Source organism: Pipistrellus hanaki, assembly GCF_964339955.1.
Source record: "Pipistrellus hanaki genome assembly, chromosome: 3".
Classification (NCBI taxonomy): Eukaryota; Metazoa; Chordata; class Mammalia; order Chiroptera; family Vespertilionidae; genus Pipistrellus; species Pipistrellus hanaki.
The window spans coordinates 1,183,981-1,209,465 of record NC_140505.1 but is presented as its reverse complement, the minus strand read 5'-3'; the positions used below and the strand labels follow the sequence as shown (position 1 = coordinate 1,209,465).

The 25,485-nt window shown below is 59.2% G+C and overlaps 1 protein-coding gene across 35 annotated transcripts in view; it reads right to left on the bottom strand.

Annotated features, from left to right (window-relative positions):
- Nucleotides 1-25,485, bottom strand: part of CSMD1 (CUB and Sushi multiple domains 1) — a 574,681-nt gene that overhangs the window by 27,089 nt on the left and 522,107 nt on the right. For all 35 annotated transcript variants that reach the window (XR_014794550.1, XR_014794551.1, XR_014794558.1 and 32 more), the window contains 11 exons: nt 23,348-23,536; nt 18,444-18,621; nt 17,438-17,583; nt 16,488-16,568; nt 14,657-14,770; nt 13,678-13,866; nt 11,561-11,707; nt 10,521-10,709; nt 7,143-7,328; nt 5,246-5,440; nt 3,167-3,340 (listed from right to left, as the gene is read on the bottom strand). Coding sequence is in view for 3 of the 35 variants with exons in the window: in XM_084878313.1 (XP_084734439.1) it covers nt 3,167-3,340; nt 5,246-5,440; nt 7,143-7,328; nt 10,521-10,709; nt 11,561-11,707; nt 13,678-13,866; nt 14,657-14,770; nt 16,488-16,568; nt 17,438-17,583; nt 18,444-18,621; nt 23,348-23,536 (1,788 nt within the window). In the remaining 32 variants the exon portion in view is untranslated. The remainder of the gene's footprint in view (nt 1-3,166; nt 3,341-5,245; nt 5,441-7,142; nt 7,329-10,520; nt 10,710-11,560; nt 11,708-13,677; nt 13,867-14,656; nt 14,771-16,487; nt 16,569-17,437; nt 17,584-18,443; nt 18,622-23,347; nt 23,537-25,485) is intronic.

Genomic DNA, 25,485 nt, shown 5'->3' with positions numbered 1-25,485 from the left:
GGTCGGTGCTCAGCCAGCCAGGCCTGGGCAAAGATCTGTCTCTGCTAAAAGCGCTACCTTCCCATTTGCTGACCTCCATGGTCAAGCGGATGACAGCATCGGGTGCAGAATGTACACAATGTTTCCCCTTTTCATGTCAGTTGGATATAGTTTCCTTGTTAACGGGTCCGTTTTTCTCAACAACCGTGGGTGACAGAAGTAGCATCTCTGAGATGACGTGGTCCATGGGTGACCCCAGCTCTGGGTCCCGGAGTTATTCCTGTCACCCGCGTGCCTGTCTGAGGTCCCTGTTCCCGAAGGCAAACCCGCAGAAAGGAAGGGCGTGGGCTCCACAGGATGGGGTGCGGCCCATGGAAACTGCCTTACAGGGACGGCCGCGGGCAGGGAGGCCCAGGGCAGAGATTTCTGAACGTCACACACGGTTCCGAAGGAGAGACAGAAGCCACAGCATCCGCTCCATTCAGACAAGGACAGACGGGGCCAGCGTCCAGGTGGCAGTGAGTGTGACCAGCGGAAAAGTGACCCCGGGCCCGGGGGAGGGAGGCGCCCGCCCCAGCAGGTTCACAGGAAACCAGCCCAGATGGTGACCCAGCGCCGGGGGAGGAGTGCCGGGAGGAAGGGGGAGATGGGGGGACGCCCGGAAAGAGCCGGGGGAGGTTAGCAGTCGGGGGAGGAAGGCCTGTGACAGGAGGGGTCGGAGACGTGAGAAGGTAACTGGGGTGCATCGCATCACAGCGGTGAGCGGAGCCGGGAAGGAGGGGCCACGGCTCTCCTGGGGCTGAGGGACGGGGCGGGACAGAGACCCCGGCCCGGCTATGCTGCAGCCTCCTGACCCGGCTCCGAGGTGTCACTCAGCTCTCAGCTGCGATCCTTTTAAACACTCAGCCTTAGACCCGTGAGCGCCAACCCTCCTCACCCCACGCGGGCCTCCACTGACCCAGAGACCCTGCGGCATCCCACATGACACCCCCTCGGCCGGCCTGACAACAAGGCAGGAGCGCTGAGCCCTCCACCGGCGCTGCTGGGGCGGCTGCTGTCAGTTTCCCATTTGACAACCTCAGGAGGAGCCGTGTCTCTGCCGAGCAGGCGGGCATCAGGCTCATCAACATCCCGTGGCGCCCGGGGTGGGAATCGCTGCCTTCGACCAAGTCCTGGCAACTCACAAACAGCATTTCTCCCAGCCCCCTCCCAGCGTGAACCAGGACCTCAGTGCCGGGGGGGCACCCAGTGTGAACCAGCAGCTCAGTGCCAGGGGGGCACCCAGGCCCCCACCCAGCGTGAACCAGGACCTCAGTGCCAGGGGGGCACCCAGGCCCCCTCCCAGCGTGAACCAGGACCTCAGTGCCAGGGGGGCACCCAGGCCCCCACCCAGCGTGAACCAGGACCTCAGTGCCAGGGGGGCACCCAGGCCCCCTCCCAGCGTGAACCAGGACCTCAGTGCCAGGGGGCACCCAGGCCCCCACCCAGAGTGAACCAGGACCTCAGTGCTGGGGGAGGGCACCCGGGCCCCCACCCAGCGTGAACCAGGACCTCAGTGCCAGGTGGGGGGGCGCACCCAGCCCTGCTCTCAGTGTGAACCAGGACCTCAGTGCTGGGGGAGGGCACCCAGGCCCCCTCCCAGCGTGAACCAGGATCTCGGTGCCAGGGGACGGGGGGCACCAGTCTCGCCTGCAGTGTGGGCCCATGCCTCTGAGCTCGCCGTACATGTCAGGTTCTGTCCTCCGGTGACAATGTCATGAATGTCCTGGTCTGAGTGTTTTTAAATTCTTGCTCCGACCCTGGCTTTGCTATAGACACCCACGCAGAGGCCGTATGCCCACATGCACGCTTGGCGCCCTGAGGATGGCCGGGGTGTGGTGTCCACAGCGAGGCTCCACTGGAATTGAATTCTGTTTCCCTCCCTCATTGCAGCTGACAGTGGAGAGGCACATGGCTTAGACCCAGGGCCCTTCTCCGTCCCGGGCCAGGGCACGGCAGCCGACAAGGAGACCCACCGAGCCTGTGGCCGCCCTGCGGAGCACACTGCTCAGGGAACGGACTGTCTCATGAGAACATTTGGGAATGCGCAGACAACCCAGAACCATGGTCACGGTCACCGCATGGGGGCACCACAGGCAGCCCGAGGGAAGGCCACCGTCCTGAGCCTGTGACGCGGCACCCAACAAGAAGGCGTAGATCAGGGGGCCGTCGGCCTGGGGGCCACGGAAGGCTGGTGAAACCACTGGGTCTGGCCCCGCCAAGGCATTAAGCCTGAGCTAATTAAACGTTTGGCCACACAGAGCAGGCTGCTTTTATGTGGGTCACTCAGTCTGGCCCGCGGATGCCGTTATAAACACCCGGTGGCCCTCGGCAGGAAAAGGGATCCCCGCCCCCGGGTCTGGATCCGCACACGGCGTTCTAGAATCCCGCGTCTCCGGTGGGAATCAGAGAGGACAGAGCCATGTCCCAGACTCCGCAGGTGGCTGTTCTGTGGCATCACTGACGACTTTCCTTCTGTCCTGCCTTCCAGTTAGTTCTGGGTCTTTCTACAAACCCTCCTGACATATATCTGTGTCGCCCACAACGCCCCCAGGTGGTCCTGGCCCGGACAGCCAGAGGCTCAGCCTCTCAGCCTCAGCCTCAGCTGTCCCGCGGCTGAAGGTCACCGAGTCGCGGGGTCTGCGGAGGTCACCGTTCCCTCATCTCTCGGGGAGCATCAGAGACCCCCACTCCACGCTGCTCATTCCCGAGGCTCCCGGCCCCTCGGAAGGCTGCCCCATGGACGAGGTTCCGCTCACTCTTTACAAATTACCAGCCAGCCTTTCTCATCTCTGGGGAGAGACCGAGCCACTGCACACCCTTGCCACTTTAAGCAATCCGCGTGCCCATGCTATGTGACAGGAGTGTCCCTTTCACTCGTGGACACAATGTGCAATGTTTAAAGGCAGGCGTTTGAAATTCCTGCTCCCGCACAGGGCTGTCCTCGGTGACCTCCCGCAGTGCCCCCATCACTCAGGCCCCGTCTTCCCACTGTGTCAGCGCAGTGAGCGCGGCCGAGCCGGGGGTGGCCGCTGGCTGGGCATTCCTGGTGAGGGGTCTCCCTCCATCCCCCGTTCACTGAGCGAAGCAGGCAGGGGGTGGGGGGTGGGGGGGGGCAGGAGACGGGGGGCGGGACGGGGACACGTACCCAGGCACCGCGTCTCAGAGCCGCTCCACAGCCCGCTCGCCAGGCACTCTCGCACGTGGGAGCCCACCAGCGTGTAGCCCGTGTTGCACGTGAAGATGGCCGTGGCCCCGTACACGGTCAGCGTCCCGATCTTGTTGCCGTTGGGCGGGAAGGACAGGCCTCCGCAGGAGATCACTGCAGGGAAGCGAGAGCACCCTGAGCACCGCGGCCCCGCCGCCTGGCTCACGGGGAGCAGCCAGGCGGTTCTCACCGAGACCAGGGCGGTGTGCTCCCCTCGGGGGGTCGGCAACCGGCTGGTGCTTCCCTTCCCTCCTCTCACGTCCTTGACAGGGAAACGAGATCGTTCTGCGTGGATTCCAGAGTCTTCTAGGTCCTTCCACGCCCACTGCTGTGGTTTCATCCTCACAGGCAGCTAAGCCTTTCTTGAAGATATACCCACAATGCCCTCTTGTTCGCACACAAGCCCCTCTGCCGCCCGCACAGGCATTCTGTCCACAGGCCTGTCTGCACCGGCACGCGGCCCACATGACAGCCCGGGGCCGGTGTGGGCCCGGCAGGGAAGAGCGGCCTCTGAGGTCAGCACCGGGACAGGGCCCCGGGGGTCACAGCCCGGGAGGCCCCCCCCCCCCCCCTGCCCCCAGCACACAGCGGTTCTCTCATTCACGGGCGTGATTTGCTGGGACTGTGAGCGCTCCTCGAGGCTGCTGAGCTGCAGCCCGGGGCCCTACCTGGAGGTATTCCACTTGTTTCTGCGGAATGTATTTTTGAATCTTCCTTCTTAGTTGTATAAAGTAAAATTATTTTAAAAAAATAAACACTCCTTCATTACTGTTAGAAAATGTCCCTGTCAAAAGGGCGACTCCTACGAGCCCGGCCCAGGTTGTGTGCTGGGTTCACGAGAGAACACGTGTGCCGAGTGCGCACAGTGGTGTCTGCCCATGTCTGGGTTCATGGAGAGGACACGTGTGCTGAGTGCGCACAGCGGTGTCTGCCCATGTCCGGGCTCATGGAGAGGACACGTGTGCCGAGTGCACACAGCGGTGTCTGCCCATGTCCGGGCTCATGGAGAGGACATGTGTGCTGAGTGCGCACAGCAGTGTCTGCACATGGTCCTTGCTCATGGAGAGGACACGTGTGCTGAGTGCGCACAGCAGTGTCTGCACATGGTCCTTGCTCATGGAGAGGACACGTGTGCCGAGTGCGCACAGCGGTGTCTGCCCGTGTCCGGGTTCATGGAGAGGACACGTGTGCCGAGTGCGCACAGCGGTGTCTGCCCGTGTCCGGGTTCATGGAGAGGACACGTGTGCCGAGTGCGCACAGCGGTGTCTGCCCGTGCCCGGGCTCATGGAGAGGACACGTGTGCCGAGTGCGCACAGCGGTGTCTGCCCGTGTCCGGGTTCATGGAGAGGACACGTGTGCCGAGTGCGCACAGCGGTGTCTGCCCGTGTCCGGGTTCATGGAGAGGACACGTGTGCCGAGTGCGCACAGCGGTGTCTGCCCGTGCCCGGGCTCATGGAGAGGACACGTGTGCCGAGTGCACACAGCGGTGTCTGCCCATGTCCGGGCTCATGGAGAGGACATGTGTGCTGAGTGCGCACAGCAGTGTCTGCACATGGTCCTTGCTCATGGAGAGGACATGTGTGCTGAGTGTGCACAGTGGTGTCTGCCCGTGTCCGGGTTCATGGAGAGGACACGTATGCCGAGTGCGCACAGCAGTGTCTGCCCGTGCCCGGGCTCATGGAGAGGACACGTGTGCCGAGTGCGCACAGCGGTGTCTGCCCATGTCCGGGCTCATGGAGAGGACATGTGTGCTGAGTGCGCACAGCAGTGTCTGCACATGGTCCTTGCTCATGGAGAGGACATGTGTGCTGAGTGTGCACAGTGGTGTCTGCCTGTGTCCGGGCTCATGGAGAGGACACGTGTGCTGAGTGTGCACAGCGGTGTCTGCCCGTGTCCAGGCTCATGGAGAGAACACGTGTGCTGAGTGTGCACAGTGGTGTCTGCCCATGTCCGGGTTCATGGAGAGGACACGTGTGCCGAGTGCGCACAGCGGTGTCTGCCCGTGTCCGGCGCACTCACCTCGGCACCGGGGCCGCTGCCCGCCGGCGCTCCACGTCCCGTTGGCCTGGCACCGCAGCAGCCGGGCGCCCTCCAGGTAGTGCCCGGGGCTGCAGCTCAGCACCACCTGCGTGCCGAACTCGTTGGGGGACCCCGCCACCAGCCTCCAGGTCACGTGCTCCGAGAGCTGTGCCTCGACGGCGGGGCAGGTGACCGCTGGAAGAGGCACACAGGTCAGCACGCCCTCCCGCACCCGTGTGCCCGCGCCTCGTCCGAGAGGCCTTCCTGCCCAGCCCTCCCGCTGGGGAAGCCGTGCCCGTGCCATCCCCCGGGTTCCCACCCCTCTCCACGCGGTGCTCTCACATGGGCGATGTGTGCAGGGCCCGTGGCTCCTGCTCGGGAGACCTGCAGCGAGGCCGCCAGGAAGAGCCAAGTCATGTGAAGGTGAACATGCTTTCACGGTAAGTGAACACACGTGTAAGACACGGTTCACCTGTCTGTCTCAATAACCCCCACGGAATGGGGCGTCAGACTGAGTCGTGGGAAAGCAGGCGGGCACCGATTCCGGGGAATGAGACGCCCTCTTGCCCTCCATCCCCACCCCTCCCTGCACAATGGGCTGCCTGTCCCGGGTCCCCACGCTGGAGCAGGCCACACGCACACGGCGCCATCACGAGCAGAACACGTGCAGCGGTGCCTCCGGAGGCGTCTCCTCATGCTCTGAGACAGAGGCCGAGGCTCTGGGGTGTGGGCTCTGGGGGTGCGGGCTCTGGGGTGACAAGGAGCCTCGGCGGCGATGACAGCAGTGATGGCAGCAGCGATGACTGCGGTAGTGCCACCGGGTCACCACCAGCATCAACGGCAAGGAATCTGCCCAGACGCTGGCAGCAGTGTGCGCCAGGCCCTGGGATGCGAGGATTTGTATTTTCTAAAAGTGCGATCCGGTTTAAATTGATTTGTGTGCACCAGCTGGTGTGTGTGTGTGGCTCTGTGTGCACTAGTATGGGAAGGTGGGTGTGTGTGGGGATGTGGGTTTGTTTGGGAAGGTGTGTGTGTGTGAAGGTGTGTGTGCGGGAAGGTGTGTGTGTGTGAAGTTGTATGTGTGTGAAGGTGGATGCATGCAGGAAGGTGGGTTTCGGGAAGGTGTGTGTGTGTGAAGGTGTGTGTGTGTGTGTGTGTGTGTGTGTGGGAAGGTGTGTGTGTATGAAGGTGTGTGTGTGAAGGTGTGTGTGTGGGAAGGTGTGTGTGTATGAAGTGTGTGTGTGGGAAGGTGGGTGTGTGTGAAGGTGTGTGTGCGGGAAGGTGTGTGTGTATGAAGGTGTGTGTGTGTGAAGGTGTGTGTGTGGGAAAGTGTGTGTGTATGAAGTGTGTGTGTGGAAAGGTGGGTGTGTGTGGAAAGGTGTGTGTGTATGGAAAGGTGTGTGTGTGTGGAGACATGGGTGTGTGTGGGAAGGTGGGTTTCGGGAAGGTGTGCATGGGAAGGTGTGTGTGGACAGGTGTGTGTGTGGGGGGACATGGATGTGTGCGGGAAGGTGGGTGTGTGTGAAGGTGTGTGTGTGTGTGAAGGTGTGTGTGTGGGAAGGTGGGTGTGTGGGAAGGTGGGTGTGTGTGAAGGTGTGTGTGTGTGAGTGGGAAGGTGTGTGTGTGTGAAGGTGTGTGTGTGTGAGTGGGAAGGTGTGTGTGTGTGAAGGTGTGTGTGTGTGAGTGGGAAGGTGTGTGTGTCTAGACATGGGTGTGTGTGGGAAAGTGGGTTTCGGGAAGGTGTGCATGGGAAGGTGAGTGTGGACAGGCGTGTGTGTGGGGGGACAGGGACGTGTGCGGGAAGGTGGGCTGCGACCCCCGCTGCAGAGCCAGGTGCTCGCCCCCCGGCCTGGCCCTCGCCGGGAGGCCCCGGGCGCCACAGGGACCGCGCACTCACGCTTGCAGGCGGGCGGCGTCCCTCCGTGGCTCCAGGTCCCGTCCTCGCGGCACACGGCCGAGGCCCGCTGGCTGCCCTCGAGCGTGAAGCCCTCGTCGCACTCGTAGGTGACCTTGCTGCCCAGCGTGAACTCGCTCCCCACGAAGGAGCCGTTCCCCGGGGCCTCGGGGATGCCGCAGGACACGGCTGTGGAGGCAAACACATCCGTTACCGCTTCCGTCCTCAGCCGCGTGTCTAATGGGCGGCACACGCGTGACCCGGGCCCGGTGTGAGGATCTCAGGCTAACGAGCCGCCGCTGAGAAGCCCGCGCCTCCGGCTGCTCCTCCAGGCCCTGGCCGCCGCTGTGGCCCTAACCCACCTGCCGCTCTCTCCCCTCAGCGAGCACACACTCCCGCCCCTGAACGTGGGGGAAGGGGCCACAGGACACCTTCTCAGCCACTGAACCCGTCGCCATGTGGACTCCTCGGCGCTGAGCAGCCCCTGACTCCGGTCCCCAATCCTCTTCTTACTCACTGCACTCCCCAACCCCCGGACTCATGTCCCTACACGTTCTGTTAAAGGCCAGCAACGAGGCTACAACGCACCCTCGATCCGAATATCCATTAGTTTATAAGTCACCTGCCCGGACTGGGCCTCCAGGCCTGAGCTCCAGGGGCTCGGGGGGGGGGGGGGGTGCCCACAGGGTCAGAGGCTGGGCCAGAGGTCAGCGCCCATCACTCTGAAGGCAAGGCCGCCCATGAGGAAGGACCCTGGGAAGCATGCCACGGGCAGAATCCCACAAAGCGTTTTCTCCCCATCACTGCTCCGGTCCTGCCCCGCCTGTCAGGTGAAGCCGCGTTCTCCGGCCGGCCCATGCCCTCAGGGGGTGGGCACCCTCCCCCCATGCACCCCAAGGCTGCTGGTTCTCCCCAGTCGGGGCCCATGGCCCGGGGTGGTAGGGAGTGTGCAGGAGGCAGCCAATCAGCGCTTCGCTCTCACAGCGATGTTTCTCTCCCCCTCTCTTCCTCTCTCTCTCAAGATCAATAATGACACCTGAACATGTGACGTTCCCTCTTACTCTCATCATTCACCTGGGGCTCCCTTAAAAGAAGAATGAATGAATGAACGAATGAACAGCAAATAAGTAAACTGTCAGGTGAAGTGGCTACAAGTCCCACGAGGGAGCCCGCCCGGGGAAGGGCAGCGTCCCCTCCCGGCAGCACCTGCCCGTCCAGGCTGCTCTGCCCGGGGAGCCCCGTGGGGACCCCACCGGGGACTCCTTTGTCCCCAGCGTCCAAGCTGCTCCCACTGGCAGGCACACTCAGATCCCAGGGCCAGGACGCGGCCTGTGGGCGGCTCCAGCAGTCAGCTCTCCGTCACCGAGGAGAGCGACCCAACATTTAAAGAAAATGAAGAGCGTTGCTTCTTTTGAAAGAAAATTTACTTTTGTTTTAAAGAAAAAATTATCACCTTTCCTAATGGACCTGTGTACGCACCTGGCTTTAAAGAGAGTTTCTGAGGGCGTTGTGAGCACTGAGTCAGGGGCGGAGCTCTGATGAGATCCACGCCTGTCACTGGCTCCTAGTGGCCAGGGGGCGGAGCCCTGAGTGAGATCCACGCCTGTCACTGACTCCTAGCGGCCAGGGGGCGGAGCCCTGAGTGAGATCCACGCCTGCCACTGGCTCTTAGGCAACCAGAGAAGTTGACATTCAGGAAGGAGGAGGAGAGGAAACCAAGGGGAGGGTCTATTTATAAATCATAATCAGCTTTCAAAGGCCAACACATTTCCTCTCGAATGTAAACCTCAGTCAGACAAAATTCTGACACTTCAGGACTTCAAAGACCTCAATTAAAAATTAAAATGCCGTCTTTGAAAAATCCGGCTTTTATGCCTTTGACAGGAAAAACATGAAAAAGGCGTAAAGCATTGAAACTGACTTTAACCAGCCCTAGATCTGAGAGACCAAAAGAAAACGGGTCCGCAGCACAGGGCTCCGAGAACGAGTTCTAACCTAAAAGAAGGAGAGTTCCTATCCCTTGGTTGATTTTGTAAATGACTTCAGCTGTACAAGAACTATTTTGGACCTAAATGAGAAAACACGTTTTCCCGTTTGAAATGAAGCGCAGTGCGCATTAGAATGACCCTCTGGCCGCTCTGGCTCTGGCGGAGGCGCCGTGAATGCCAGGGCTGCGGGCAGGCCCGCCGAGTGGACTGAGCTTTTACAAACCCACGGGCAGTGCACCCTCAGCCCCGCCCCCCAGCCTGGCTCCGGCCCGGTCAGCGTGATCGCACAAAGGGGTTCGGGGGGAGGGTCCGGCTCACCTGGCACAGCGGGGGCAGAAAGGGGTTCGGGGGGAGGGTCCGGCTCACCCTGGCACAGCGGGGGCAGATAGGGGTTCGGGGGGAGGGTCCGGCTCACCCTGGCACAGCGGGGGGCAGAAAGGGGTTCAGGGGAGGGTCTGGCTCACCCTGGCCCAGCGGGGGCAGATAGGGGTTCGGGGGGAGGGGTCCGGCTCACCCTGGCACAGCGGGGGCAGAAAGGGGTTCAGGGGAGGGTCCGGCTCACCTGGCCCAGCGGGGGCAGATAGGGGTTCAGGGGGAGGGTCCGGCTCACCCTGGCACAGCGGGGGCAGAAAGGGGTTCGGGGGGAGGGTCCGGCTCACCCTGGCCCAGCGGGGGCAGAAAGGGGTTCAGGGGGAGGGTCCGGCTCACCTGGCACAGCGGGGGCAGAAAGGGGTTCGGGGGGAGGGTCCGGCTCACCCTGGCACAGCGGGGGGCAGAAAGGGGTTCAGGGGAGGGTCCGGCTCACCCTGGCACAGCGGGGGCAGAAAGGGGTTCGGGGGGAGGGTCCGGCTCACCCTGGCACAGCGGGGGGCAGAAAGGGGTTCAGGGGAGGGTCCGGCTCACCTGGCCCAGCGGGGGCAGATAGGGGTTCGGGGGGAGGGTCCGGCTCACCCTGGCACAGCGGGGGCAGATAGGGGTTCGGGGGGAGGGTCCGGCTCACCCTGGCACAGCGGGGGCAGAAAGGGGTTCGGGGGGAGGGTCCGGCTCACCTGGCCCAGCGGGGGCAGATAGGGGTTCGGGGGGAGGGGTCCGGCTCACCTGGCCCAGTGGGGGCAGATAGGGGTTCGGGGGGAGGGGTCCGGCTCACCCTGGCACAGCGGGGGCAGAAAGGGGTTCGGGGGGAGGGTCCGGCTCACCCTGGCCCAGCGGGGGCAGATAGGGGTTCGGGGGGAGGGGTCCGGCTCACCCTGGCACAGCGGGGGTAGAAAGGGGTTCGGGGGGAGGGTCCGGCTCACCTGGCCCAGCGGGGGCAGATAGGGGTTCGGGGGGAGGGGTCCGGCTCACCCTGGCACAGCGGGGGCAGAAAGAGGTTCAGGGGAGGGGTCCGGCTCACCCTGGCACAGCGGGGGCAGGGCGTCCCACTGGAACATGCCCACGGGGTTCCGCCTGCAGGTGGCGTTGCCGCGGCCCACCAGGCGGTGCCCGGGCTGGCAGGAGTAGTGCACCGTGCTGCCGGGCGTTCCCGCCGTCCTGTTCAGCACGCCGCCGTTCCTGGGCGTGTGGGTCAGGCTGCAGTAAGGGGCTGCGGGCAGACAGACGCACACACAGACAGACAGACAGACAGACAATCGTAAGCGACCCGCCATCCGCCCGCTTTGCTGAGGCCGGGAACAGCTCTGCTGTTTGAATAACAAGAAACCAGGCACAGTGTGTAACGGGCTCTGAAGTGCTCCCCACGCCCGTGCCCGGAGGACGCGGGGAGCAGAGAGCGCCCTCACTGCCGGGCCACAGGTGGGGCCGCCCCCACGGAGGCCGGCTGGCGGTCTCTGGCAGAGCCACACCTGCTCCTGCCAGGGGCCACTTACAAAATTAACACCGTATGATCGTATGTATCTTCCTGTTGGTTCCCTTAACACCTACTCAGAGTCTAAGGTTAATCAGCGGAATTTCATCTTTCGGGAGAGGTCGTTGCTTTCCGCCACCCGGCAGTCAGTGGATGGTGATACGAGCACCTTGGCTTTGGATGATTAACCCAGGTAGTTCATTTTCCCTGACTCCACTTAGACATGACGCAGAGCATTTTTGTCACATCATCTCTACTAAAGTTCACTCTTCATCTTCAAAAACAAGGCTTCTATCTTCCTGATTTTTTCCTTTTAATATAGTTATGGATTTTAGAGAGGAAGGGAGAGGGAGAGAGCGGGAGAGAGACAGAGAAACATCAACGATGAGAGAGAATCATGGACCTGCTGCCTCCTGCTCGCCCCCTACTGGGGATGGACCCTGCAACCCGGGCCTGTGCCCTGACCGGGAATTGTACTGTGACCTCCTGGTTCATAGGTGGACGCTCAGCCCCTGAGCCTCACGGGCCAGGCTGTCTAATTGGGTGGAAATGCCATCACTCGATCACATGCAGTCGCTGGCTCTCCTCACCTGAGTAGCGGATCTTGAAGCCCTTCTTGCTGGTGGCGTGGTCCGTGGACCAGCGGAGGAACAGCTGGCTGCCCCGGCTGGTGAAGTGCGCCTGCTCCGTGTGGTTCCCACTCAGCACCACGAGCAGCGGGCTCTGCCCCGAGGAGCCTGTGGAACACACACAGATGCAGACACGGTGCCTGCAGACACGGCACCTGCAGACACGGCGCCTGCAGACACGGCACCTGCAGACACGGCGCCTGCAGACACGGCGCCTGCAGACACGGCACCTGCAGACACGGCGCCTGCAGACACGGCGCCTGCAGACACGGCGCCTGCAGACACGGCGCCTGCAGACACGGCGCCTGCAGACACGGCACCTGCTTTGACCGTGTCCCACTGGGCTCCGCACGTTCCACACGGAGCTGGCCTTCCCCAGGCGGAGGGAAGAGTTCCTGGTGAGAGCAGCGGCAGGTGCCTGCCCTGGTACGAAGGCACAGCCCCCCGGAGCGATTTCAGGGGTGTGTGCGATCGGCACCCTCCCCTTCGATCAGATGCACCCCGTCTTTAAAGCAGAGGTCACTGGGGTACACAGTACACAGCCCGTGGGCCCGAGACCACGGACAGTGCCGAGCCCCGTGTTTCTGTGCTCTTCCCTGTCCCTCCCCCCTCCCCGCTTGCAGGAAGGACGTGGGCTCCTGGCTGGCACCCCGGAACCGCAGCTCTGTCTTGTGCTTCGGGACCGTCATTACGTAAAGGGAGGGCCACCGGACGCAGCCCCAGGTCCCTGGACCCGAGGTCACCGGCAGGGAGCTGTCCGCGGGGAGACGCTGGGCAGAGGGGGCTCGCATCCCGGGGACCAAGGAGGACCCTGAGAGTCCATCACGCCACGCAGAACAGGGCGCAACTCAAAGCTCCCCAACTGTTTCTGGAATTTTCCACTTGCTATTTTGGGACCGCAGTTGTCAGTGGGAAATTGAAAAGGTGGATCAGTGGGGATGATGGCACGCTTCAGAAAACACCTCTGAAAATGAGAACACTCTGTTCCTATGTCTGTACGTGTCAACTTAATTTCCAGCTCAGCACCGCACCTTGGCAATAAGCACGCCAACCCATGTAGCGTCTGTCCAGGTGAGCAATTCGGTTACTACTGTCCATGTTTGTAAAAGCACACAAACACCCATAGTACGAACTGGAATCAATTACAGTAAATTCATGTTCACGGAATTGATTATTTACCAGAACATAATGACAAATGTTTCAAAACATGTGAAAACCCTATTATTATGTGCAGCCGTAATTGCATGCTGGTCTAATTTCCTGGGGTATGATAAAATTACCAACATCAGTTTCAGTTTCAACTGACAACTCAACCACACTTTCAAGAATCACATCGTTCTATTAAAAAGTCTAGTAGAGCCCTGGCCGGGGCTGCCCAATGGTTAGGGCCAGCCCATACACTGAAGGGCCCCAGTGCATTCCCGATCAGGGCACATGCCCAGGCTGCGGGCTTGATCCGGGTCTGGGTGCACATGGGAGGCAGCCGAGTGACGTTCCTCTCTCTCTCGCCTTCTCCCTTCCTCAACCTCTTGATTCAATGAAATGCATATCCTCGGGTGAGGATTTTTAAGAAGTTTATTAGAATTACATAAAAATATATGAAACTAATTTATAAAAATGTTTACTAAAGACTCCTGCAGCATTTACCATCTAGGCATCTCTGTGAGCCATTGTCTTTATATATTTCTAGTAAATTAGTCATTTCCATCGAATCGAGTACCTTTATTTCCTAAATCTTAAACTTCCTAAGATGTCTTCTGAATGAGTCTAAGTCTCAGGGAGAAAGGAGGGACGGTGTGAGGGCCCCTGCCCCGAACCCCCACGGAAAGAACGAGGGAAGCATCGTCAGCACCGTCAGTGCCTCTGCGCTTGCTGATTGGCTGCCAGGTGCGGCCTGACCGAGTGTTCGCGGCGTGTGGGCCCGGACTGTGATCACACAGACGAGAGGACCCCATCTCCTGTCGGGGCCATGCAGGGTGACCGGAGGATGTCTCCGCGTTCTTGGGGGACAGACACCGCAGGAGGGTGCTGCTGGCCCGCCGGGCAGGGGCCAGGGGCCGCGCTGCCCTGAGACCTACCGTCGAACACCTCCAGCGCGTCGAACTGCCTCTCGCTCTGGAAGCTGTCCACGAAGAGCGTGATGTTGTAGCGGGGCTCCACGCGGACGGTCCAGGAGCAGGTCTGCGAGTTGAAGTAGTTGCCGGGGTAACCGGGGCTGAGGATGACCCCCGAGGACTCGGTGCGGACCTCGTTGGCCGGGCACTGTGCTGGGGAGGGACGGACGGGAGAGTTCTCCTTCGCAAAGTGGACGCTCGGCGGGCCAGGTCCTCCCTGCGTGTGCAGGGCCGGGAGGGAGAGGCGAGCCCACTGCCCTCTGACCCGGGGAGGCGGGGCCCCGAGGGGACAGCGCTGACTCATTCATATTGTCTTATTTCCGTATTGTTTCGCTTATTTACATCGTCTCAGGCCCCATTGCTTCCTGCGGCACTTGGGAGCGGGGTCTTTTAAACGGCATTCGAGAGTGATGTGATTGTGTGCAAACCCGCTGAGCCCACAGAGTCAGCCTCCGCCCTCGCTCTGCTCCTGTGCGTCCTCTCTGTCCCTGTGCCTGGCCCTGCCCTCTAAAGACACGCCGCAGAGAGGTGTGGGCGTGCACGGACGCGGCTGAGTGTCCGCATGCCACAGGAGCAAACGGAGCACCAGCGAACTGTGGACACAGCACAGGGCGGGCGTACGTGGGGACAAAGAGAGATGCCTTCCCTCAGCCTTGAAATGGTCAGAATTCCCAGCGAGAGGGAGATGGGTGGAAGGAAAACGGACCCGGGACCCGGGACTCCCGGTGAACACAGACGGCGGCACTGGCTGCCATATGTTTGAGAATCCCGATACTCTGCTGGGGGCCCAGCGAGACCGCCGGCTGTGCGGCTTCTGTGCCAGCGTCAGAGGGGCCTGCGGTTTCTGTGCGCAGGGACGGTGGCTGCAGGGCCCAGAGGGAGGGTAAGGTCAGAGCGTGTGGTGTTCCCGGGGGACGTGCACGCGGCGGCCTGGCTCACGTACCTTCGCACGTGGGCGGCGCGCCCTGGAACTGCAGCTGGGCGCCGAGCTTGCAGGTGAGCGTGTCGGAGCCGGACAGCGTGTAGCCGGGGTGGCACACGTAGCGCACCGAGTCCCCTGCAAGAGGCCACGCGGCCCTCAGAGCGCGGCCCTTACGCAGTGGGCAGCCGCGTCCCTCCCAACCAGAGCCCGCCCTCCTTTCTGCTTATTTCTATTTTTACATACATTCTTATGACCTCAGAGAGGAAGCAGAAGGAGAGGGAAACATCCATGATGAGAGAGAATCATGGATTGTCTGCCTCCTGCAAGCCCCACACGGGGGATGGAGCTCACAACACATGCATGTGCTCTTGACTGGGGATCGAACCCGGGACCCATCAGTCTGCAGGCCGATGATCTATCCCTATGATTGTCAAACTGCGACTCTTTGGCCCCTTGAGTGTGGCTCTTCCACAAAATACCACGGTCTGGGCGAGTCTATGTTGAAGAAGTGGCATTAGAAGAAGTTTAAGTTTAAAAAATTTGGCCCTCCAAAGAAATTTCATTCGCTGTGCTGTTGATGTTTGGCTCTGCTGACTAATGAGTTTGCCGACCACTGGTCTACTCCAAACCAGCCAGGCCCAGCCTCATTCTAGACTGTCTGACAAAACATCCACCGCTCAGGACCTCATTCCTAAAAACGGCCTGACACTCAACCAGCGTCAGGATGGAAGTCACGGGCGGCACCCACTCCTGACCACCCGTCCCGGTCCTTCCCCGTCCCCCAGGGCCGCGGGAAGGCACGGGAACTGGGCGCTGGGTCCTAGGCTTCCGGAGGCCGCAGCAGGACCTGGCCTGATTGGCACCAGGCGCCCTCAACTCTGTCATCTGAGGAGAGGACGGAGGTCTGTGGTCGGACCCGGCTCTGAGACGCGGCATCACCACAGACAGGACAGAGCGCCTGTCCTTGCCACCAAGGAGCCCTGGTCCCGGTGCCTGCTCCTCGGACGTGTCCCGGGCTGGAGTCCTAACGGGAGAGTGCTGACGGCAAGGAAGAGCTGTCACAGAACCACAGGCAGGCTGTCCACGGCCACGCACTGCGCTCACCAGTAGTCCCAGCGGGGCGGGAGGCCATCACACCGGCCACAGTTTTAGCCACTGGGACGAGGTTCCACGTTAGGATCCCACCTCCACAATGGAACCACGTGTCTGTGTGTCTGTGTGTCTGCCTCAGAAAACGCTGATCAAGAGAAAAACACGGCCTGGCCAGCGTGGCTCAGGGGCTGAGCCACGTGTCTGTGTGTCTGCCTCAGAAAACGCTGCTCAAGAGAAAAACACGGCCTGGCCAGCGTGGCTCAGGGGCTGAGCCACGTGTCTGTGTGTCTGCCTCAGAAAACGCTGCTCAAGAGAAAAACACGGCCTGGCCGGCGTGGCTCAGGGGCTGACATCGACCTAGGAACCAGGAGGTCACGGTTGGATTCCGGTCAGGGCACAGGCCCAGGTGGTGGGCTCCATCCCCAGGGTGAGGTGTGTAAGAGGCAGCCGATGGATGGTTCTCTCTCATCGTTGATGTTTCTATCTCGCACTCCCTCTCCCTTCCTCTCTGACATCCATAAATATATATTAAAACAGAGGAAAACACGGAGAGTAAGTGCCTGGAGAAATGGGCTCCCAGTGACAAAAGTGAACCTCACGTGGTGGAACCCAGAAGTCACGGAGATGACGAAAGGGAACGTGTGTTGGGTGTGACTGGGGCGTGTGGGGCGTTCTGACAAACCCCTGCCCTGGGGAGTGACTCCCGGGGGTGGGGAGGGGGGAGAGCCTGTGACACCGCTGGCCTCGGGCGCGCCCTCACCGATCTCGAAGTCCTCATCCTCACGCAGCAGCTCCGCCTGTGGGACGGCGGGGGGCGGCGGGCACTTCTTGAGCTGGAACGCTGAGGCGGAGAGAGAGAACAGCTGCGGTCACATGTGGGTCACATGTGCTGCGTAAACACGGTCGCTGCTGTCCGGCCCCAACACTGCCGGCTCCTTGGCCCCGAGGTGCCTGTGACCGTGGATTGATAAAGCCCTCGGCTCCCTCTGCTCACAGGTGAGTCGGTGCTGGGAGCATCCACAGCCAGAGAAGCTACGATGTAAACATGCATCCTGCACACACATGTGGGACTCCTAAGGGAAACGGTCTGGCCGTGGCCTGGTCCCAGGTCCACGATCAGGTGGTAAGGTCACTGCCCCTCGTCCCCGCGACGACCCTGGTAGCCATCCTCATCCTCATGAGAGGCGAGGGCCCCATGTGCTTCTCCGGGCCCCTCGGCGGCCACTCTCCTGCCCTCAGGCTGGCTCCCGCCGTATCTGACCGCACCGAGCGATGCCGCCTCTGTGAGATGGCCACATGTCCGTGGCATCCACATCAGTGTCATGCCAAACACACTTCTCCTGGGATGAGTCCCAGCTGGTCGCCAAACCCAGCTCAGAACAATGGAAATAATAAAGACACTAAATAGAAAAGTGTGTGGCTCCGTGGGTGAGCACTGACCTCTGAACCCGGAGCTCACAGTTCCGTTCCCGGGCAGGGCACAGGCAGGGTCGCAGGTTGGATCCCTGTGGGCCTCTCTCCTCATGGATGCTTCTCCCGCTGCCCCCCCTCTCCCTTCCTCCCAGAGCCAGTGAAATACATTTTTGAAAGGCTCTCGGGCTCCCTCTGGGCCGCGGGTGTGGGACTGGGAAGCAGGGAAGCGGCAGGTGGCCTCTGCCTGGCCCGCGGGGGGCGGGGTGGGGTGGAGGCTGAGGGGGGAAGGATCCTCACCGTGGAAGTTGAGGACGAAGAAGCCGCCGGTGGAGAAGTCGCTGTGGAAGCCCAGCAGCACGTGGCGGGTGGAGCTGCGCGCCGTCTCCAGGGCCGTGTTCCCGCTGAACACGCCCAGCTGGGCCGCGCTCTGGTCCGGGCCGTCCCTGTGGGGAGAGCGTGCTGGTGCGGGGCCCGGGGCTCCCAGAGCCGTCCCTGCCCCTGTCCGCTGGGCTCTGCTGGGATGTCCCTGCCCCCTGTCTGGTGGGCTGTGCTGTCCGGTGGGCTGTGCTGTCCGGTGGGCTGTGCGGGGACGTCCCTGCCCCCTGTCCGGTGGGCTCTGCTGGGACACACCTGGGGATGCCCGCTGACCCCCGCACCCAGCGGGCCCTCCTGAGAGTGTGGGAGACGCGGCCACGGACTCCAGGCCCGCCATGCATGTGTCAGCCCCTCCCCAAGCCACACTGTCCACTCTCACCCAACGGTCCCGCTGACCTGGGCTGATGGAGATCTGCCACTGAACAGACCGCGGGATAAAATATCCCCAGCTGTGGGAAACTCTGGTTCTGGAAGCATCCCTTTCTCATGACAAGGAGCTTACCAGCTTTTCTTACAGAAAAAATCACACTCAGGCGGTAAAACAACGGCCTCCGGATACACCTGTGTCGGAGCGATCCCGGGCACAGCCACCACACGGTGAGCTCAGGCAGGCCACCGAGGGCATTCTCTGTGTGTCCACCTCACTGAGGGACAGCCACGCCCTCACTCCCTTCACCCTTCCTCAGCTTGGGGTCTCCTGTCTCAGGACATGGGAGGGGCCACAGGGGTGTCTGGGGGACACAGGGGTGTTGGGGGGCACAGGGGTGTCTGGGAGGTCAAAGGGGTGTCTGGGAGGGCATAGGGATATCTGAGTCAGTCACAGGGGTGTCTAGGAGGTCACTGAGGTGTTTGGGGAGTCACAGGGGTGTCTGGGGGCACAGGGGTGTCAGGGGGCACAGGGGCCTCTGGGGGGCACTGCGGGCCGTACCACACAGCAATGTAGTCGTTGACGGCCTCGGTCTGCAGCAGCGTGAAGTTGATGTAGATGCCGTGGCCGGGCGGCGCGGTGAGCAGCCACAGGCAGTCCTGCAGCACCGGGTACTCGTCGGGAAAGCCGGGGGAGTAGATGGTGCCATTGGGGGCCGAGATGTTGTAGCCGCAGGGAGCTGAGGGAGCAGAGGCCACGGAGACAAAGGTCAGCGTTAAAGGGGCGCAGGGAGCTCCTGGCGCCTCAGCCGACAGGGTCCCCGAGCTCCTGGCACCCTCAGCCGACAGGGTCCCCGAGCTCCTGGCGCCCTCAGCCGACAGGGTCCCCGAGAAGAATGGTTAGGGACCGTCCCCGGGACCACGTCGTCAGAATGATCCCCTAAACCCACAGCCTCTGGGACTGCGCTTCTCCGCCGTCTGTTGGGGTAACACAGGCACCACGCTGCCCGGCTCCTCGGCCACAGCCATCCTGGCCTTAAAGGGAAAGCCTTGGCGGGAGGCAAAGCCTTGGTCTGTCTCCCAGGAGAGCTGATGGCCTCCCTCGGGGCCTCCAGGAGGACCAGCCTCCTCCTTCTAAACTCAGGCAGACGTCACAGCCCCCAAACCCTCCGGAAGGGGTTTCCTGTCTTTATCAATCCACGTGGTGAACCTCGACTTTACAAATGTGCCCCTCAGAATGTATATCTCACTACTGGACTAGCCCTGCGCATGGATCCGTGCGCCGGTAGCTCCCTGCGGGGCCCGGCCGCCCTGTGCCGCTGCCCAGAGGCTCTCCGAGGCCCAGAGGCCCACCAGGGGTTGAGAGCAGAAAACTTGGCTCGTCACCAGGGCGACGATGCAGGTGTCTCCCCTCCACGTCCCCCGGCCGCTCTGTGCCCGCTGCCCAGAGGCCTCCATGGCGGGACGGAACGCTTGTTGCGTCGCCGAAGCAGGCATTCCCCCAGGCAGCACACACAGCCACTCTCAGCGGTCACCCGCCCTGGGACTAGGGGACTCCTGTGGGGCTGAGAGCACTGGGCGCTGCCATCTTGTGGCTCTGGGTGCCACCATCTTAGTGATAGAGTGACAGTTAATTTGCATGTCACCCTTTTATTAGGTAAGGATTTTAGAGAGAGAGAAACACGGAGGAGAATGAGACACAGAGAGCAGCTGCCTCCTGCACGCCCCTGGCTGGGGATGAAGCCTGAAACCAGGGCATGTGCCCTGACCCCTGACCCCTGACCCCTGACCCGGGACCATCGGACCAGCAACCTCTGGTGCGTGGACAAGGCTCACCCCTGAGCCACACCACCAGGGCCAGCATACACTGCTGGCTGGTTGGACTTCTCATGCCAACTGAAATCAAGGGTTTTCTGCTGACAAAGTCTGTCACTTTAAAAGTGGCTGTGCACACACATGCTGCGCACACACGTGCTGCCACGTGCTCTCCTAGCCATCCCCGCTGTCCCCGCGGCTCCCGCCATATGCACTAATGCATGTAAAGTGAGGGGTCAGATGACAGCACTTACATTTGTACAAAGACCGTAGAAGAACACCGACATAAATATTTCAGTGGAAAAGGAATAATTAGGCCAACAAAACACTTTAACATTTTGAGCTACAATTTGTAAATGTAGATGCATATTTAATTATCGAATTACATTTAGCGCATTAATAAACCACAGTCTTTTAAACACCACTTTAACAACTATAACCCACTTTTCTTAAGAACGGAGACGGCAGTATAATTATAAGTTACCGGCAAAATGAGCACAGTCTAGGCGTTCTCGTCCCTCTCAGACACACTCTCTGATTTATTTCAAGGTTATCACACTTTTGGTCCATTTTTTCCCAGATGAGTTTGAAATATACTAGCAGTACACAATAGATCCTCATGCAAATGAACATATTACTCTCTCAAGCATGTCCATTCAAACTGGCTTAATCTATTCTATGCAGGTTGATGCTTTAAGATTTAGAATTCTTGAATCTTAATGGTCTGAATTGCCGTTTTTCATAAAGACACCAGAAGCGGGTCAGAGCTTCTATTTTCCCCCTAAGATCCTCCTGAGGCCCACGGGCTGGGCCTGGGGGTGGCCTCTCGGGACCGCTGCCCCCTGTCCCACCACAGCCTGAGGGCCCGAACCCTCCGGGAAGGGGTGCCACAGAGGGTGCAGGGCGAGCAGCTGGCACCTGTCCTGTGTGGGGACCTGTGTCCCGTCGCCCTGCCGATCCCCGCGCAGACCTCCCTTCTCAGGAAAAGCACCTTTTTATTCTAGAACTTTTTGGAAACACGCCTTCCAGGAATCAAGTAAACCTGTTTGAAAACAATGCCCTCTGCTGAGATTCTGAGTTTAATTTAATATGGAGGATGTTAAATACACACTGGATGGCGCTTAGAAAATTTATTTAGGACAGAATTTTACATGAACCTCATATTGTACTTCTTATTCTGTTTAGGACTGTCTAGGCAAGGAGAGAGGTCCACAGAGCCAAATACCAACAGCACAACGATCGACGTTTCTTCGGAGAGCCAAGTTTTTTAAACTTAAACTTCTAACGCCACTTCTTCAAAATAGACTCGCCCAGGCCGTGGTGTTTTGTGGAAGAGCCACACTCAAGGTGCCAAAGAGCCGCATGTGGCTCTGGAGCCACAGTTTGCCCACCACTGCGTTAAATCATCTGACCTTGCCTGAGGACAGCCTGTCTCTCGCCATGGGTTTTGGAAGGTCACATGTGGCTCCCCTGACGGGACTGTCTGTTCACCTGGGGGCTGGCCACACCCACAGGCGGAGGGCAGGCTGGGAGGGACCTCCCTCTGGTATCAGCTGGTCGGAAACTGGTATCCCCAGTGGATGGTCTATGGGCCCCTCCCATGTCCCAGTGACCACAAAACCCCGGGCCACGAAGGCCCAGGGAGCCCCAGGTTGGTCACAGCCTGTGCCCGTCGTCCCTGGACCCGCTCTCACCCCCCTCCTGCCGCCTGACCCCCTTTCCCATGGTGACTTCACTGGCCTTTCCCGGTTGTACAACCCCCCCCCCCACCCGCCCATCCCGAGCCCAATAGCTCAGGGGTCCTGAGTCCCAGGGTGTTGTCCAGCCTCGGGGCAGCTCTGGGCACTCCCCAAACTCCCCCTCGGTGGCGGGCGAGCTGCCTGCAGGAGGACCACAGTTGCACAGTTCTGCCAACGCAGGGGCACTGCACGCCCTGACGCAGCTGCAAAGACGGCGCCACCCTCAGGCCACGGAGAAGGTGCGTGGAGTCACCTCAAACCCACCAGGTAACTCCAAGCAGGCAGTTTCTGCCACGTGGGAAACTGGGCTTGAAAACGGAATGAAATATAATTAAATACTTGATTCTATTTCTTATAGCAAGCCAAGAATCCCTCCATTTACATATGAAAAGATTCTGGCAAACATTGCAAATTAAAAAAGGGTTTAATCCTGACAATTCACAGTAATTTATGCATCTAAATATAATGGGGATAGGATGAAAGGTCTTTTAAGTGATTTAATGAAACACCAGGTATGCGACTGCTATTCTTAGTTTTAAAAATAATTTTAATATGCTATTTTAAATGTGCGTTACACTATTAAGTAATCTTGAATGATCAGATCTGTGTTAGGCTAAGATAATTGTTAAAATACAGCTAGGGCCTGGCTGGTGTGGCTCAGGAGGTAGAGCTTTGTCCAGGCACCAGGAGGCCAGGGTTTGATTCCCAGTCAGGGCACCTGCCTGGTTATGGGCTCCATGCCCAGCAGGGGGCGTGCAGGAAGCAGCAGATGGCTGCTCCTCTCTCATCACTGATGTTTCTATCTCTCTCCCTCTCCCTTCCTCTCTGAAATCAATAAAAACATCTTAAAAAATAAATATGTAAAATAAAATACAGCTAAAGTTGGCTGTAGTTGCTTTATAACGGTTTAGAATGGAAAAATACAGTTGAAAACGAGGGCTTAAAGCTTCCACTGATGCTGTTTCTTCTTTTTCCTCCCTCAGTAGCAATGCGAGCTCAGCCAGTCCCCATTCCCTTCGCGCAGTGGGACTCGGCGAGTGTTTAACATTTCAAAGGTCCACAGAGGTAGGTTTTCATTATTTTTTCATTCCGGGCTCCTGCACTTATACTGTGGGAATGTTAGGGCTCCAGGGACTTGTCTGTTTGATATGCAGGCTTCATAAACAGAGCCCTTGATCTGTTTACATTAACCTGACATTGCAAACAACCCCCAGTTACCCTCAGCACCCAGCAGCCAGCAGGAGGGTCCCAGGGGAGACACCACGCCCACCAGCCCCATTCCAGCTGCAGCAGGAACCTCCCACCACCAGCAGAGGCTCCGCTTTATTTTCCCTAAGAGGGTCCTCCATTAAGCCTGTGCTTAGACCCTTCCTTCTCCCTGGACAGTCCCTACCTCCCAGTCGCAAACGGTATGCGTGCTTCAAGTCCCACTCCCCAGTTAAACCAGTTTTCTGAAATAGAGAAGCAATATACGAAGATGACAGAAGTTAAGCCATAAAAAACCTCTGGGATGGAATTGACACTCACCCTCCCGCCTCTGATCTCACCACCAGGTGGAGGAAGCCAGGTACTGCTCTCACCCTCACAAGGCCCCACTCTGCCCAAGCGGACACCACCTTCCGTGTCTGAAACCCATCCACGCGGTGGGCTTGTCTCTGGTCTGGCATAACGAACGTTGGTGTTTATTATGACATCCTCGTCATGTCCTCGGGGGCAGGACTGATTTATTCATCTTTCTTTAACCTGCTGGCCCCAGACGTGTCCCTGAATCCTAAGTAGAGTGAGTTGGCATAATAGATCCCAGTAAACGTTTCTTGGACAAATTATCGCATTCGCGCATGCGCTCCTGGAATGCTTAAGGGCCCTCCTCCCAGGAAGAGCTCCGTGGCTCCCGGAGACACGGCTGACCTACCGTCACACCTGGGGAAAGGGTGGTTCCAGCTTCTGTCCGTGCCGTGCTGGCAGGTGAGGACCGGGTGGCCGATGAGGATGTACCCGGGGTAACACTGGAAGGAGATGGACTGGCCCACACTGTAGTCGGAGCCGACCAGGTACCCGTTGGGGAAGGGGGGCGGGTCCGGGCAGTTCTGCAGCTCATAGGCTGAAACACACAGAGTCAGCTCATCAATACCATGTGAGTCAGTCACAGGTTAACACAGAGTCAGCTCGTCAATACCATGTGAGTCAGTCACAGGTTAACACAGAGTCAGCTCGTCAATACCATGTGAGTCAGTCACAGGTTAACACAGAGTCAGCTTGTCAATACCATGTGAGACAGTCACAGGCCTAAACACAGAGTCAGCTCGTCAATACCATGTGAGTCAGTCACAGGCTTAAACACAGAGTCAGCTCATCAATACCATGTGAGTCAGTCACATGCTTAAACACAGAGTCAGCTCATCAATACCATGTGAGTCAGTCACAGGCTTAAACACAGTTAGCTCATCAATACCATGTGAGTCAGTCACAGGCCTATACACAGAGCATCTCATCAATACCATGTGAGTCAGTCACAGGCTTAAACACAGAGTCAGCTCATCAATACCATGTGAGTCAGTCACAGGCCTAAACACAGTTAGCTCATCAATACCATGTGAGTCAGTCACAGGCCTAAACACAGAGTCAGCTCATCAATACCATGTGAGTCAGTCACAGGTTAACACACAGAGTCAGCTCATCAATACCATGTGAGTCACAGGCCTAAACACAGAGTCAGATCATCAATACCATGTGAGTCAGTCACAGGTTAACACACAGAGTCAGCTCATCAATACCACGTGTGTTAGTCTGGAAAGCAGAGGAGGAGAATGGTTACGTCTAGCTTCTGGAGATAAACTTTTAGATATTTTCTTAAAAAATACATTTTCCAACTTGCCAGTTGCCATGTGAAGTAAAACAATAGCTATCAGTAGTAGTAGAATTATAACAATTTGCATTTTATACTTACCGTGTGCATTAGAGAATATAACCCATACACAAACTACATTTGACAATGTTTTTTTTTTTATTTTTATCCTCACCCAAGGATATTATTTCCATTGATTTCTACAGAGAGTAGGAGGGAGGGAGGAGAGAGAAAGAGAAACATTGATCGGTCGCCTACGGCATGCATGAGCCCTGTCTGGGTGAGGATGAACCCCCAACTGAGGTATGTGCTCTTGACTGGGAATTGAACCCTAAACCCGTTAGTCCACGGGCCGATGCTCTGACCACTGAGCAGCTGGCAGGGCTGTGTTTTGTTTTTAAAGGCTCTTCGGACAGACGGCAGGAGAAAAACGGAAGAGCGGGACTCTGACCCAAAGCCTTCCCATCTCCTGAGGCCTGCGCACTTCCGCTCCCTAAGTGTTCCCCGTTGAATACCGATGCTTTATGGCCCAACAAAGAAAAAGGAAGACACGGGGAGAGGGAGGGAGGAGGAGACAAATATCCAATTTCTCTCAATGTCAAATGACAGAAACCAAAGCAGTAAAGCGATCCCCTAACGTTCTCAATTTCAAAAGCAGTATGAAGAAATGTAAGCACCAGTGAGGCCACTCCGATGCCACGAGTGTCAGCCAGCTTCAGAACTTCATCCCTCCTGGGTTCCCTCTCTCGGACCAGGGGAGCCTGTCACTGCCCCCGGTCAGCTCCCGCAGTATCTGCGTCCGTGTTCCGGTGACCAGTGCTTGATGTGACCCCGTGTCTAAATGACAGGTGTAACCCCCAGGCCACACCGCCATCCGGCTGAGGGCCATGATGCTCCCTGACACTGGTCTCATCAGCTGACACCCATCTCCACATGTCATCTGTCACCTGCTCTCCAGTCTGGCGTCAGAGGAGGCACGGGCACGCGGTTTTATGGAGCGTGGCTCTCGAGCTTCATTTCTCAGTCTCGGAAGGAAGGAGTCATTTAACTCCGAGACAGCCACCTCCGCCAGGACGTCTTTGACCTTCATGGGGCCATCAATATATGACAGCGGGAGGGAGAGGTGCCGCAGACACGCCGAGAGTGACAGGCTGTCTGCGGGATTCACACGCCTCCCTCTGAGCTAGTCCCTGGGCGCTCCGCTT